At 44.0% G+C, this 13,234-nt stretch overlaps 1 protein-coding gene across 1 annotated transcript; it reads left to right on the forward strand.

Moving 5' to 3' along the window:
• The first annotated feature begins 9,326 nt into the window (after positions 1–9,326).
• On the forward strand, positions 9,327–10,365 carry LOC129757730 (uncharacterized). Its single transcript, XM_055755017.1, has 3 exons — positions 9,327–9,402; positions 9,466–9,715; positions 9,864–10,365. The coding sequence occupies exons 1-3, from the start codon at positions 9,376–9,378 to the stop codon at positions 9,935–9,937; spliced, it is 351 nt and encodes a 116-aa protein (XP_055610992.1). The 5' UTR covers positions 9,327–9,375; the 3' UTR covers positions 9,938–10,365.
• Positions 10,366–13,234: the final 2,869 nt, after the last annotated feature.

Raw genomic sequence — 13,234 nt, forward strand, 5'->3', positions numbered from 1 at the left:
ACCGCTGGAATAAAAACAAACATTGAATCTTTGGCGCATTACCTGTGTCACTGGCAAATCTATGACACATTATCGGATAAAAGCGCGCTAAATGTCTCGTAAAAGGAATCTGCTATTCAAAATTCTCCTGACAGTATTGAACCTGCCATATGCTAAACCAAACCATCTTTCGGCGGCCGGTTCAAAGTTGAGGCAAGTTGTAGAATACTTCTATGCTGCTCATCAACAATCAAATGCAGGGCTTTGTGTGTTCAGTTATCCTTCATCAATTGAGTGGATGGATTTGTTGGACGAGTTACCGAAATATGAGGACATAAAATACCAATCGATTGTTATCATCAATTTGAGTCAGGCTGGAAGAATTCCCAGAAAATGTGGAATGTACGTGTTGCTGTTGCGAGAAGGTTCTGGCTTTCTCCGTTTGCCGTATGGTAAAAATTGGGACAGATTTTCAGCATTTGTTGTGGTACAAGTATCAACGAAAATGGATTTGTTAGATAACGATGTCATGCAATCTTACGTTCACAGTGCGTTATACTTAGGTTCTCCTAACTCACTACTAGTTTTGCATAACGTAAGATCCAATTATACATATTTGAATCATTTAAATTGGTTCAGACGAGTATTGCTTCTTAATGTTACTCTTTCGGATGCTGGTTGCTACCTTACCGACAATCGGGTTCTGAACACACACCGCGCTTCTTTCAAAGCGCTGTTCAATCCAACGATTCCATTTTTATATCAAGTCGCTAGTTCGATTCAAGGTCCAACCGCTGCTCTAGTGCAAAGTTTCTGCAAACACATCAACGCATCTGTGCAATGGATAAAATCGAACGAATCACTTGGATACCTTTCAAAGTTAATTCTTGATGGAAAACTGAACTTGGCTCCTCATACGAACCTCAAGGCGGAACATACAGAATATCTACCAGCTCACGGCTACGACGGATTTTGCCTTTTTGTTCCGGAGCGGAGAATTCATAGCTATTTTCTTCATCTGCTGCAACCATTCGGCATCGACATTTGGATACTTATAGTCAGCGTTCTTGCTTCCGTCGAACTACTCAACCGTATTTGTAAGCCACTTGTTGCGAGAAGCATAATTTGGCAAGTTTTCTTCGGTCATTCAAATATCCGGAACAACAGCGGAGTTATCAACCGGTACATTGTCCTGCCAATAGCTGTGCTTTTTTTCTTCCTGAATGAATCTTATCTGGCCATAATGCTTTCATTCATAGTCAGAAACCGATACGAGAAGCACGTGGACAACTTGCGTGAATTTCTGCTACTTACCGATTTCAACATATCAATTGGGTCTCAAGAAGATATCTACATTTTTGGACAGATCTATCCTGAAGCAGTTCCTAGAATAGTTCTCAATGAAGTTTGGGAACGATTCCCAAAACAATATGCCATATTTGAAATGTGTTCTCACATCAGATACCTTGAAAAATGTCCCCAAAACATCGACCCCATAACCAAAGACCACCGAGCGTATTTGATGAAGGATCCATTATTCTCCTTCATAAATACTCACTCCCTTTCTCGATTGGATCCCTTTGGACGGAAGTTTCGGGATCACGACGCACGGATCTTTGAAAGTGGCATATGGTGGTTTTGGGTAGATATGATAACTCCACAAAGCTTTGGCACAGAATGTCGGCTACTGAACTTTCAGGATCTGATCTCGATGTGGTGGATTCTGCTGATTGGATGGGCCTCTAGCTTTCTGTGGTTAGGTGTAGAAATGTTTTTTCACAAATTGGTTGGATTGTTGGTGAAATTCTTTAAAAGAATTATCTCAGTAACTATTTGTCGAATTTTCATCTACTTTAGATGGCGTTCGAACCCATAAGGATCGATATCGATTTTCTGGATTTCGCAGCATGGTTTTATGGTCTTCAATTGAGCTTTGTCAAGATAAAGTTATTCTGAAGTAATCTAGTATATGAAAAAGGCAATAAATTTTCAATTTTTCACTAAGAAATGTCTTTAAATTCCTTTCAGAGTTGATACTTTTTTCAGAAAAATGATTTTCCATTTCATTGTAACTTTAGGAAATACATTCAGCTGAAGAAAGAAACCAGACTCGCGGCAGACTTCGCGCAATCGCTAGAAGCAACGCTGCCGGTTGAGGGCGAGCTCGGCGAACCCCTCTCTCGAGGACTATTGGGATACCATCAAGACAGCCATCAACAGCGTCGCGCAGAACGTCGTGGGGCATGTGGAACGAACTCGATGGAACGACTGTATCGACGAGTAGCGAAGGAGGGTGATGGACGAAGAGAACGCCGCACGGGTGGCAGTCATACAAAGAAGCGTCCGTCGAAATGTGAAAAAACAACCAACAGCGGGAGAGGCAGCGAGTCCGAAGTTTCCAGGAGAAAAAGTGCCGCCTGGAGAAGGAGGAGCTCGGGAAGCTAGAGCAGCTGCATCGTTTCCAGGAAACCCGAAAGTTCTGTCAGGAGTTCAAAGCACTCCACAAAGGCTTCGTGCCGCAAGCCGATATGTGCCGGAAGCATCCTGACGGACAACGGTGAGGTAATCTAAAGGTGAAGCAGCACTTCGATGAACACCTGAACGGCGCACATGCAGGAGGCCAAGACGGTGGGGAAGATACATCGCCAGCGTAGCCAACGACATAGAGGATCCACTCCCAACGATGAGTGAAGTCAAGGAAGCCATTCGCCAGCTGAATAGAAACAAGTCGGCTGGGAAGGTTGGCATCGCAGCTGAACTCATCAAAATGGGCCCGGACAAGTAGGTAGATTGCCTACACTGGTTGATAGTCCGGATCTGGGACATAGAACAGCTACTGGAGGAGTGGAAGGAGGGGGTAATTTGCCCCATCTACAAGAAGGGCAACTAATTGGACTGTGAGAACTACCGAGCGATAACTGTCCTCAATGCTGCCTACAAAGTGTTGTCCCGAATCCTACTCCGGCGCCTAACGCCATAAGCAAACAGATTCGCCGGCTTAATGGAGGGACGGTCGACGACGGGCCAGATATTCACATTACGGCTTATCCTCAAGAAATGCCGTGACCACCAACTCCCTACGCACCATCTATTCATCGGCTTCAAAGCCGCATACGAAACGATCGACTGTAACGAGCTATGGATAATCATAAACGAAAACGGCTTTACCAGGAAGCTGATCAGACTGATCAAGGCGACGATGGATGGAACGCAGTGCTGTGTGCGGATTTCGGGTTAATTGTCGAGTTAATTTGAATCGCGCAGGGGGCTTCGACAAGGTGATGGTCTATCCTACATGATGTTCAACGTAGCGCTAGAAGGTGTTTTTCGACGAGCGATGGGCGAAATGCGGGCACGATTTTCAACAATCAACTTATCTGCTTTGCCGACGACATGCGGAGGTGAAGGAGATCTACCGCAAACTGAAACGCAAAGCAGGAAGAATATACTGGCCTGCGGATCCTAGAGCGACCGAGCCCGTTTTTTCAGTAATAACAAGGTCACGATCGACGGCGACGAGCTGGAGATATTCGATAACTTTATCTATCTCGGCTCACTAGTGCACTAGCGCAAACAATTACACCACCCGTGATATCCGGCGGCAAATGATCAGCGCTAGTCGTGCCTACTATGGGCTCTACTAGCAATTGCGTAGCTGGGGGTGTTGAGAACGGGGAACTGAAATGAAGGAAGAAAATTCGTCAATGATCACACAAATTGTGCAGCCAATGATTGAATTTGTGGTAATTTGTGGCGATTTGTTAGAGAAAATTAGAAGGTTTGAGTTCAAAAGAGAGAAACCGGTGCTCAGAGAGAGTGAAAAGCTGCTAATTGTTGCAAATTGTTGGAATTTGTGAAGCAGTTTTGGAATGCAAAGAATTCTCTCTTGATTTCAATCCCTTGGTTGAGAACCATCTTTTGCGGCGTGCAGGAAAACGGAAAATTTGAGGGACAGGCGCTCAAAACTGAAAGCTGACAAGTTATCCGAATCCGATGCTCGCATATATAATTTTTGGTTATTTTTCATTTTTTTTTACTTTTCAAGTATGATACCTTCAATTGTGAAGTTATAAACATTTCTGGTTCAAGGTGAACATTTTCTTTATATAAATATAGAATAGAAAAAAGTTACATCTACTATTCAATTTTTCGCCATTTTCATTAGTTAACCCTTAAGATTTTGACAGTTGGCTGATTTGCGTCTTTCTTATTCTTTATTCAACGCAATACACCACGCTAGGATCCGTTTCGAAGAACCAAAGTGATGCCAAACGTGTTAGTGGCCTGCTTACAACTAGTTTGGTGATGTTATTTCTGACACTGTGATCTAAAAAAAACGGCGGGATGGATTCCAAAAAAGTTGTATCTTCGATAGCCATTTAGTATCAGAAGAGAGCTCGATGACTTTTCTAATATATCGAAGCTTCTGGGTATCGGAATAAATTATTCAGAGCGTACTAGAAAACACACAATGAGTTTAATTTTGTTTATATATATCTATAAAGGTAAATTATTCTTCGCCACAACCCTATGTCCACAGTCAAACAGACAGGACACTCCGTGTTCATTCTTCGCAAAATTGCTATAAAATTTAATGAAGCTAGGCAATGTCACCAGAGGCAACCAGAGGCGCTGATATCATTAAAATGATAATTTTAAATTTCACGTCATGGTAACGTGTATTTTTGCATTTTCTTGATGCCTATGTTATGGTTATCGTTTGTTTTCATTCGATTCTAATTCGGGAAGCTTTGTGGTGATAAGTTCCAACGATTTGACCATATTGGAAGATAAACAAACCAAACCGAGCAATAGTAGCTTCTTGAACCAGTGTTTGTAAGGTATCTCTTTGAATCTGTTGAAAATGCAGGTTTCAGTGGTGGAATAGAGTTATCTTTATTCATGTTTCGTATATGAGGTCATTAGATTACAACTGTATTAATTAGCGATAGCTAGTTGTCACTTCCACATCTTATATTCCCTAACCGGGAAAGTACTCGTTTCTCAATGAATACTTTGATATTCTTACCCAGAATATCTGGCAACACTGTTGTGTTACCACGAACCCAATTTGTGTTGTCTCGCTTGACCGTGTGATGATGAAAAAATTTATACTGTGTTTACCATCATCAGCTGTCATCTTCAATCATCACTGCTATTGTTTCAATTGCGAATTGACTCAAAGCATGCGGAACCAAAACAAACTGTTTTGGTTCTGCTCGTGGGAGCAGAAGTTGCTGCTTGCTGCTACCAAAGAAAACCGTAAGTTTCAACACCTCCCCTCAATTCGAAGATTGAGAATGCTAAACAGCTTCACGTGCCTTGCCCTTGGTAACGCCTTCATGAACGCATCAGCTGGCTGATCCTCAGTAGAGATGTGTCTCAAAGATAGCTGACCGCTTCTTATGATGTCTCTGATGAAAGCATACTTCACATCCAGATGCTTCCTCCGCTGATGAGTCCGCGCCTCTTCCAGATACTGGATGCAAGGGATGTTGTCCTCCATTAACGTGAAAGGAGTGCTAACCACACCCAATTCAGCAAGGAAGTTTGTTAACCACAAACCTTCCTTGACCGCATGGCAAAAGGCTCCTATCTCAGCTTCGGTCGACGACAGACTGACCGTCTGCTGACGTTTCGTTGACCACGAAATAAGATCATGTAAGCGTAGCCTGATACAGATCTTCGATCATCGGAGTCGTTGGCAAAATCCGCATCAGCATATCCGATGAAAGGTTCCGATTTCGCGTTTCTTTAAAAAGACATACACCGTCTTAGCCGATTTAGGCTTTACAGACTGAATAAATGACGTGGACAACTTAAGATTAACATTTAACACCCAGTACCGAGATGGGAATCGAATCCATGCCATCAGTGGACTAACGATTACCGTCTTACCACGCTAACCACTCGACCACCGAGACGTACTAGCAGCAGACCGCGTCAGCAGTTTCTGCGGAATACCAACGCTGTATCGGTCGTACCTCGAAGGTACCGCAGAATACGCTTCAGGCCTTGCCAGTGCCTATCCGCCAGGCTGGCCTGATACTTGCTCAGTGCGCTAACCGCATCACAGATATCTGATCTCGAAGATGTCGCCAGATATTGTAGACAACCGATCAATTCTTTGAACGGTTGTTCGGTATAACCTCACCATCGTTCAGCTTCGTCCAGCGAACGTTTGTGTCAAGCGGTATGCTTACGGGTTTACAATCGGCCATACCGAATCGTTGCAGAACTTTCTCGACGTATCCTGATTGCGAAATCTCGATGACGCTATTCGGGAAGTCTCGCTTGATGGTCATCCCCAAGAAAGTCTTGACTTCCAGGAGATCCTTCATCTTTTTATTAGTTGATCACCCAGGTGGTAAATCCTTTTTACGGATTGCATTCCAAGGCACGGCGAGCCACCGCGTCCTCCCAGTTTGCTACTCTGGGTCCATGGGTGCAATTGGACGACTCATGATACTATGTACCCCAACGCCATAAAATCCACCTGGGGCCTCTGGCCATAATTCCCATCCGGACCGACAACGAAGGCTTTACCCATGATGGGAGACCATACTCGCGCAATGCGCTCCACGGCAAATACTCGTTTTATTCGTACTACACCAGCAATCATCATCCACTCTTTGTCACGATTCACGACTTACGGGTTGGCAGTCCGTTCGCCGCTACTCGTGACTCGAGTCCCACGTATGGCCTCTTGTCACAATTTGAGCCGTCTTCGCCCGTCTCTCCTCGTGACTCGAGACCTTCACTCGCTCATCCTCTTGACACGATTCGAGAGTGCGCTTATTCGCCTCTCCTCGTGTCTTGAGGGTCCTCGCTCAAATCGTCTCTTGACCCAATTCGAGACGAGAACAACTCGCCTCTCCTCGGGTCTGGAGATAACCACACATCCCGCTTTTCTCCGTCTCGACACTTCGAGACTCATCCTGAGACCCATCCAATGGGCGCCACATATTACGGCACAAGGCCCCTCTGTCTGTCGTGAGTCAATTGTATCCGCGAATTGGGGCCAGGAACCTCCCCAAAAGGCAGATCGATCGAAACTCGCCAAACATTTGGTCGTCCCGCATATCGGGGCCGCGACTACCCGATGCACGTTACGACCCCTCCCTCTTGCAACTGAGCACTGGTACCAGGGTGCCCAGTCGCACCACGTTTTTGCCACACTCGGCACGCAGCCCGTCGGTAGCTGACTGTACCAAGTGTGACGTGTAGTTCTCTTGGCCGTACATCTACAGCTGGTCAATTCTGTAGACACGTTTCCACTCTGCACCACGGGGAGGTGGAACTACGTCGCAGAGCAGGAGATCCTTCATCTGGAATACCCTTCCAAGCTCGGTCTTGATCCAGATAACCTCTGAAACGTCTTTTCCGGCAATCAGGATGTCATCCACGTACAGGATGAGGGTGAGTCCTCGCTTATAGGATCGGTAAACGCAGCAGTCACTCTTCAACGGATAGAAACCAAGCTTTCTTATCTCGTCGTCGAATCGCTGGTTCCAAGCACGACCCGCTTGCTTCAAGCCGTACAGGCTTTTCTGTAGTCGAACGACCTTCGATTTGCCGACGTCATCGTTTGGCAACTGCATGAAGATAACCTCTTCTAAATGTCCATTCAAGAATGCAGTTTTGACGTCCATCTGATAAACGATCATGTCGTATTCGTTCGCCAACGCCAAGACGGTCCGAACGCTCTCCATCTTGGCTACCGGCGCATAGGTTTCCCAGTAGTCCAATCCTGGTCTTTGGAAACATCCTTTTGCGACCAATCGAGCCTTGTAGCGACTATCGTCCTTCACGGTAAACACCCACTCGGACAGGATAGGTTTCCTATGACCCGGGGGCAAGCTAACCGCTTCCCAAGTCTTGTTCTCTATCAGGGCTGTCATCTCCTCGTCGATGGCGACCTTCCAGGAATCCCAATCGTCCCGGCGCTTCAGCTCAGTGATGTTCTGAGGTAGCTCCTCATCAACAACAGCGGCTACGTTAGCCACGTAGCGTTGGGTAGTCCCTCTTGTTCGCTGACTTCGTCTCAGGGCCGGTTCAGGGGTGACGGAATCTTGGTCATCATCGTCACTGTCCGGGAATTCCTCGCTGCTCTCATAGTCGCTCTCGCCATGATCTTCTACAACCACACTGTTAACCACAGTGTGATCGGGATCAGCAGGCACATTGGCTAACCGCTCAAATTTGTTTTCAGGTGCTAGCACATCGACTGGCTGCTCGGATGTGGGCTGTTGTTCTGGCTCATACACATCGGCTAACAGCTCAAATGTGATGGCCTCTGGTGGGTCTTCGATAGGCTTCTCAATGCCCTTCTCTGGCGCAGCACCGCCACGCACTGGCTCCAGAACACTGGTTTCATCAAAAACCACGTTGCGGTGAATCTCAATGGATCGGCTCAAACCATTCCAAAGCCGATATCCATTATTCGCGTAACCCACGAATACCAGACGTTTGGATTTCGGATCAAGCTTCTGCCGCTTTTCTTTGGGAATCTGTGCGTACGCTGGACAACCGAAAATGCGCAGGTTACTCAGCTTTGGCTTCCGACCGTACCACATCTCGAAAGGAGTCTTGTTGACCACAAGACCTCTTGTTGGTGATCTGTTTGTGAGGTACGCAGCGCACAAAACAGCTTCGCCCCACATCGTCTTCGACAATCCGCTACCATGGATCATCGCTCTGGCCTTCTCCATCAGTGATTCGCTCGCTCGCTGACGCCGTTCTGCTGCGGAGTATACGGGACCATGAATATCCTCTGAACTCCTTTCTCAGAACAATGTCTTTGAAACTCGTTACTAACGTATTCACGCCCGTTGTCGCATCGCAGCTTGCACAACTTCTGACCGAAGTGTGCAGTTGCCATAGCCTCGTACTGCTTGAAACGTTCGAACACATCGCTCTTGTGTTTGAGCAGATAGATACCCGCATAATTAAAAACAGTTGGGGATATAGTACTAACTATTAACTTAATATATTGGTAGCAGTACCAGTATGAAATATCTTCCAAGTATCATTTCATTATACATGTTCAAAATTTTATTACCTCAATAAATTATGACAGGATCGTATCAGTGACAGTGACAATATGATATATGATTTAGTAAGTATAGTATAATAAGAGAATAAAAATTTGCAACCTTTGAATATTGTCTCTGGACCTTATCCAGGACTCTAACAGTGTACGACAAAGTTTCCTTATAGCTTAAAGATGTCGGAAACACCAATCGAGTGAGCTGCACTAATTGTTTCACTCTGGAGGCTGAAAATAAGAAGCTTAAGGAGCAATTAAAGATCAGTAAGCGGAAGCTGCAGAGGGAGCAGGGGGAAAAATTGTCCTCGGACGAGCACGCACTACGATTGGCGAAAGAACTCCAATTGATGAAGGACAAAAATAAGTTTCCTGAGGTAAAACAATTTCATACATCCTTGCAAACATATTTCTTACATTATTTTTGAATCTATTTTCAGGCTTCTTTTTCCGAGCAAGAAGGAATTCCGATGACCGTAGCAGATTTGGATGAACTGAATGGCCGCGCGACAACAGACAGCATGTTTGCTGGGTTGCTCGCTGTTCGCTTGGTCGGTGCAGATAACCTGATAAAGATGAGCGTAACCGGTCAGGCGTGCCATCGGTACGCCAATATGAAAAAAGAAGACGGAACTCGTTTGTACCCAACCCCAAAAAAACTGGACCCCAACGTGTTGCAGTTTATCTGTAGTAAGTTTGATTACTTTATTAAATTTATGTACCCGGGGGATTAACCGATGCATTTTATGTACCCGGGGGATTAACCGATGCATTCGTGGGTCTAACCTAAAATCCAATAGATAAAGTTCTTACATGTATTCAACCTTTCTATTTTCAGACAAAATCGCAGAACGTACTGCCATCCGTGTTGGTTTACAAAACGTACTTACAATTCGGCAATATCAGAAATAAAAAATAAAAACATCAACATTTTAATTTTTTAATTTAATTTTATTTTTTGTGGGAAAGAATTGGAACTATATTGGTTATGGTACAGGGAAGCTCTTTTTAAAAATATTTTACAATATGCGGAACGTATGATTGAGCGTTATTTTTACTAAAAACTACTATAAGCAAACTATATCCATTGAAGTTGATGAAATCTATGATTTTGTATTCCAACGTAGCTAGAACATTCAGGTAGATTGTTTTGCTCGCCAAAAGTGGATGATATTTTAACCGTATCCAATAATGTAGCATGAAATATTTGTTCGAAAAAATCGCTCTTTTTGAATGGTAAACATGCTTAACAGCCCTTTCCCCATATGGTACTTTAACAGATAATCATAATACAGATTGTTAATATGGTCTGTGTTATTGTACATATACTGTTCACTTTACAATAAACGATAACGTTTAGAGACAATATAGAATATTCTCTATATATGGTAATTGATTATGCGGGATAGTCATGAAGTGGGTGAAGTCGTCAATGAACGTGACGAAGTAACGGAATCCGTCAAACGTCGGCACCTCCATACACCCACACACGTCCGAGTGCACAAGCTCTAATGGTCTACCCGACCTAGGCAACTCGACGTTGTGGAAACTGTTGGCTGCTTGTCTACCTGCCATACAGCTTTCGCAGACAGCTTGTTTCTCCACCTTGGCTGGAATATGGCAGATACCCTCTATCATATTGTCACGGACCATTCGCTGCAACGCTCCAACTCCAAGATGTCCGAGACGCATATGCCATTGTTTGACTGCTGGCTGACTTCCAAGCAAGGCTTTCCGCCTGGTTTTAGGGCTCCAAAACAAATCCAAGCAGTATAAGTCATTCAGGAGTTTTCCTTGGGCGAAAACCTTCCCTGAATACTCAAACTGGACTTGCTTTCCGAGAAAAGTAACCCTTTTCCCGTTCTCTGTGCAATTTCTGACCGAAAGTAGGTTTTCGTCGAGTTCTGGAATCACAAGTACATTGTACAGTATAATTGGAACAATGGACTTTCCAATTACACTGCTCAGATGCATTGTTCCAGTTCGCTTGGCTCTCAAACACTCGCCAGTCTTAGCTTTGTTGATGACATATGGCTCTTCCAGAGTCTTGACATCAACCAACAGGCTCTGATCTCGCACCATGTGTTGAGTGGCACCAGAATCGATGACAAATCGAACTTTACGTTGATTCTGGTGGCTGATAACCTCAGCTTGCGAGCGGTGGGACCTTCTAGCAGGCTGTTTTTTGGTAACCCCAGAAGAACAACCTCTCTTGGCCATCAACGCCGTTTGCCGATGATTTCGAGAAACCTTAAGATTCAGCAGCATGGGGTGATTAAAGTCGCTGGCAACTAACCATAGCCCAAACCTCCTCCTCCAGGAGTCCAGAAATTGCTTCCAGCTGTGCTCGAGCATGCTAACAGCAGCGCACAGCCAGAGCACGAGAGTAACCCTCTCGGCTAGCAGCTCCAACCAACTCCTCCAGGGTGTTCCTCCAGGTTGACCTTCGAACCTTCGCGCTGCCGGTTGCGGATCCAGAGACTCCTCCCGGCCGTCGGACGTGAGCTCACGCATGCTAACCGCAGCGTGGCTCTTGACGGCATCGAGAGTAACCCTCTCGATCCGCGAACCTTCCCGGGCTCGACCTCTGGCGATACCTCCTGGCTGGTGGCCCTCTTCTTGGTGGTCCTCTGGCTGCTGGCTGCTCCACTTGCTAACCGCAAGTTAAATACTTGAGAGTACCCCTCTCTAACTAACTCGAAAATTTCCAATCCAGACGTATCTGGGCCCATAACCTGTTGAAAACGCAGGTTTCAGTGGTGGAATAGAGTTATCTTTATTCATGTTTCGTATATGAGGTCATTAGATTACAACTATATTAATTAGCGATAGCTAATTGTCACTTCCACATCTTATATTCCCTAACCGGGAAAGAACTCATTTCTCAATGAGTACTTTGATATTCTTACCCAGAATATCTGGCAACACTGTTGTGTTACCACGAACCCAATTTGTGTTGTCTCGCTTGACCGTGTGATGATGTAAACATTTATACCGTGTTTACCATCATCAGCTGTCATCTTCAATCATCACCGCTATTGTTTCAATTACGAATTGACTCAAAGCATGCGGAACCAAAACAAACTGTTTTGGTTCTGCTCGTGGGAGCAGAAGTTGCTGCTTGCTGCTACCAAAGAAAACCGTAAGTTTCAACAGAATCTTTCCGTTATTTCAGGACAATGTACCGGAGTTAAGATGAAGAAATCTAGGACAATAGGTGGTATGAAAAAACCCTAGCAATTGCTTTTGCTAAACTAAATCGAGCATTCGAGCAGTCGCAGAAAGCAATTGCTTCGGTTGATATGAATAAAGTTTTTTCTGACAGCTGTTTTCTCAGTCAGGAGATTTTACTTTTAGAACAAGCTAGTTTGGTATGAATAAAGCCCAAATCTGAAGCAATCGCTCGAGAAATCTCCTAGCAATTACTTTATTTTCTAAGCATGCTTGGTAGCAGACTTTTCCAATAAACAAATTCTTCAACAACGTCATGAATTTATAAAATTAGCAATATTACACTGCAATACAATTTAAAAAGGCATTTTCAACATAGATAAAGAACAGTCGAAGTGATAACCCAACTTTTTTCATATTCCTGTTGTTGTATGAAATGATTCGTCTAAGATGAAACAAAACAAATCAATTAGTAAATATTTCAAATTAAAAAAATCCGGCTACAGTGGAAGAAGTCCCAATCGGCTTGAAGTTGGAAGAAAGTTGTAATAATTTAAAACATAATTCAGATCTCCCAAATTTATATGATTTTTTATAATTCAATGATTTAAAAAAACATCTTAAGTTAAGATGCACGCCTATTGCCTATTTTTTTTTATATATCGGATTATCCCGATCCGAGAACGTGTGGGAGAGCTTATGATAAATGTTAAAAAGCTAGGCCATTTTTTGTTTGACAATATTCAATTTTCTTTAAACATCAACATACGAGCATGTATTGACTTAAATTTTTCCGATCGTTCTTACACCCACCACCCGCACCGTCGATTTCATGGCTATTTTAGTCGTGCTTTTCATTTTTTTTATTGTCTTCTTTCATTTTACTTTAGAAAATTTCAGATTCTGCTGGTTGGATAGCTCTTTTTTTTTGAAGCAAAAGCTATGTTCTAAGACTTTAGTACACATCTGCTAAGCAAATGTTTATTCATACCAAACTAAGCAAATGCTTTGGGCTTTTGCTTTGCTTGATTTCGAGCA

The sequence above is a fragment of the Uranotaenia lowii genome, chromosome 3, assembly GCF_029784155.1.
Source record: "Uranotaenia lowii strain MFRU-FL chromosome 3, ASM2978415v1, whole genome shotgun sequence".
NCBI classification, from domain to species: Eukaryota; Metazoa; Arthropoda; class Insecta; order Diptera; family Culicidae; genus Uranotaenia; species Uranotaenia lowii.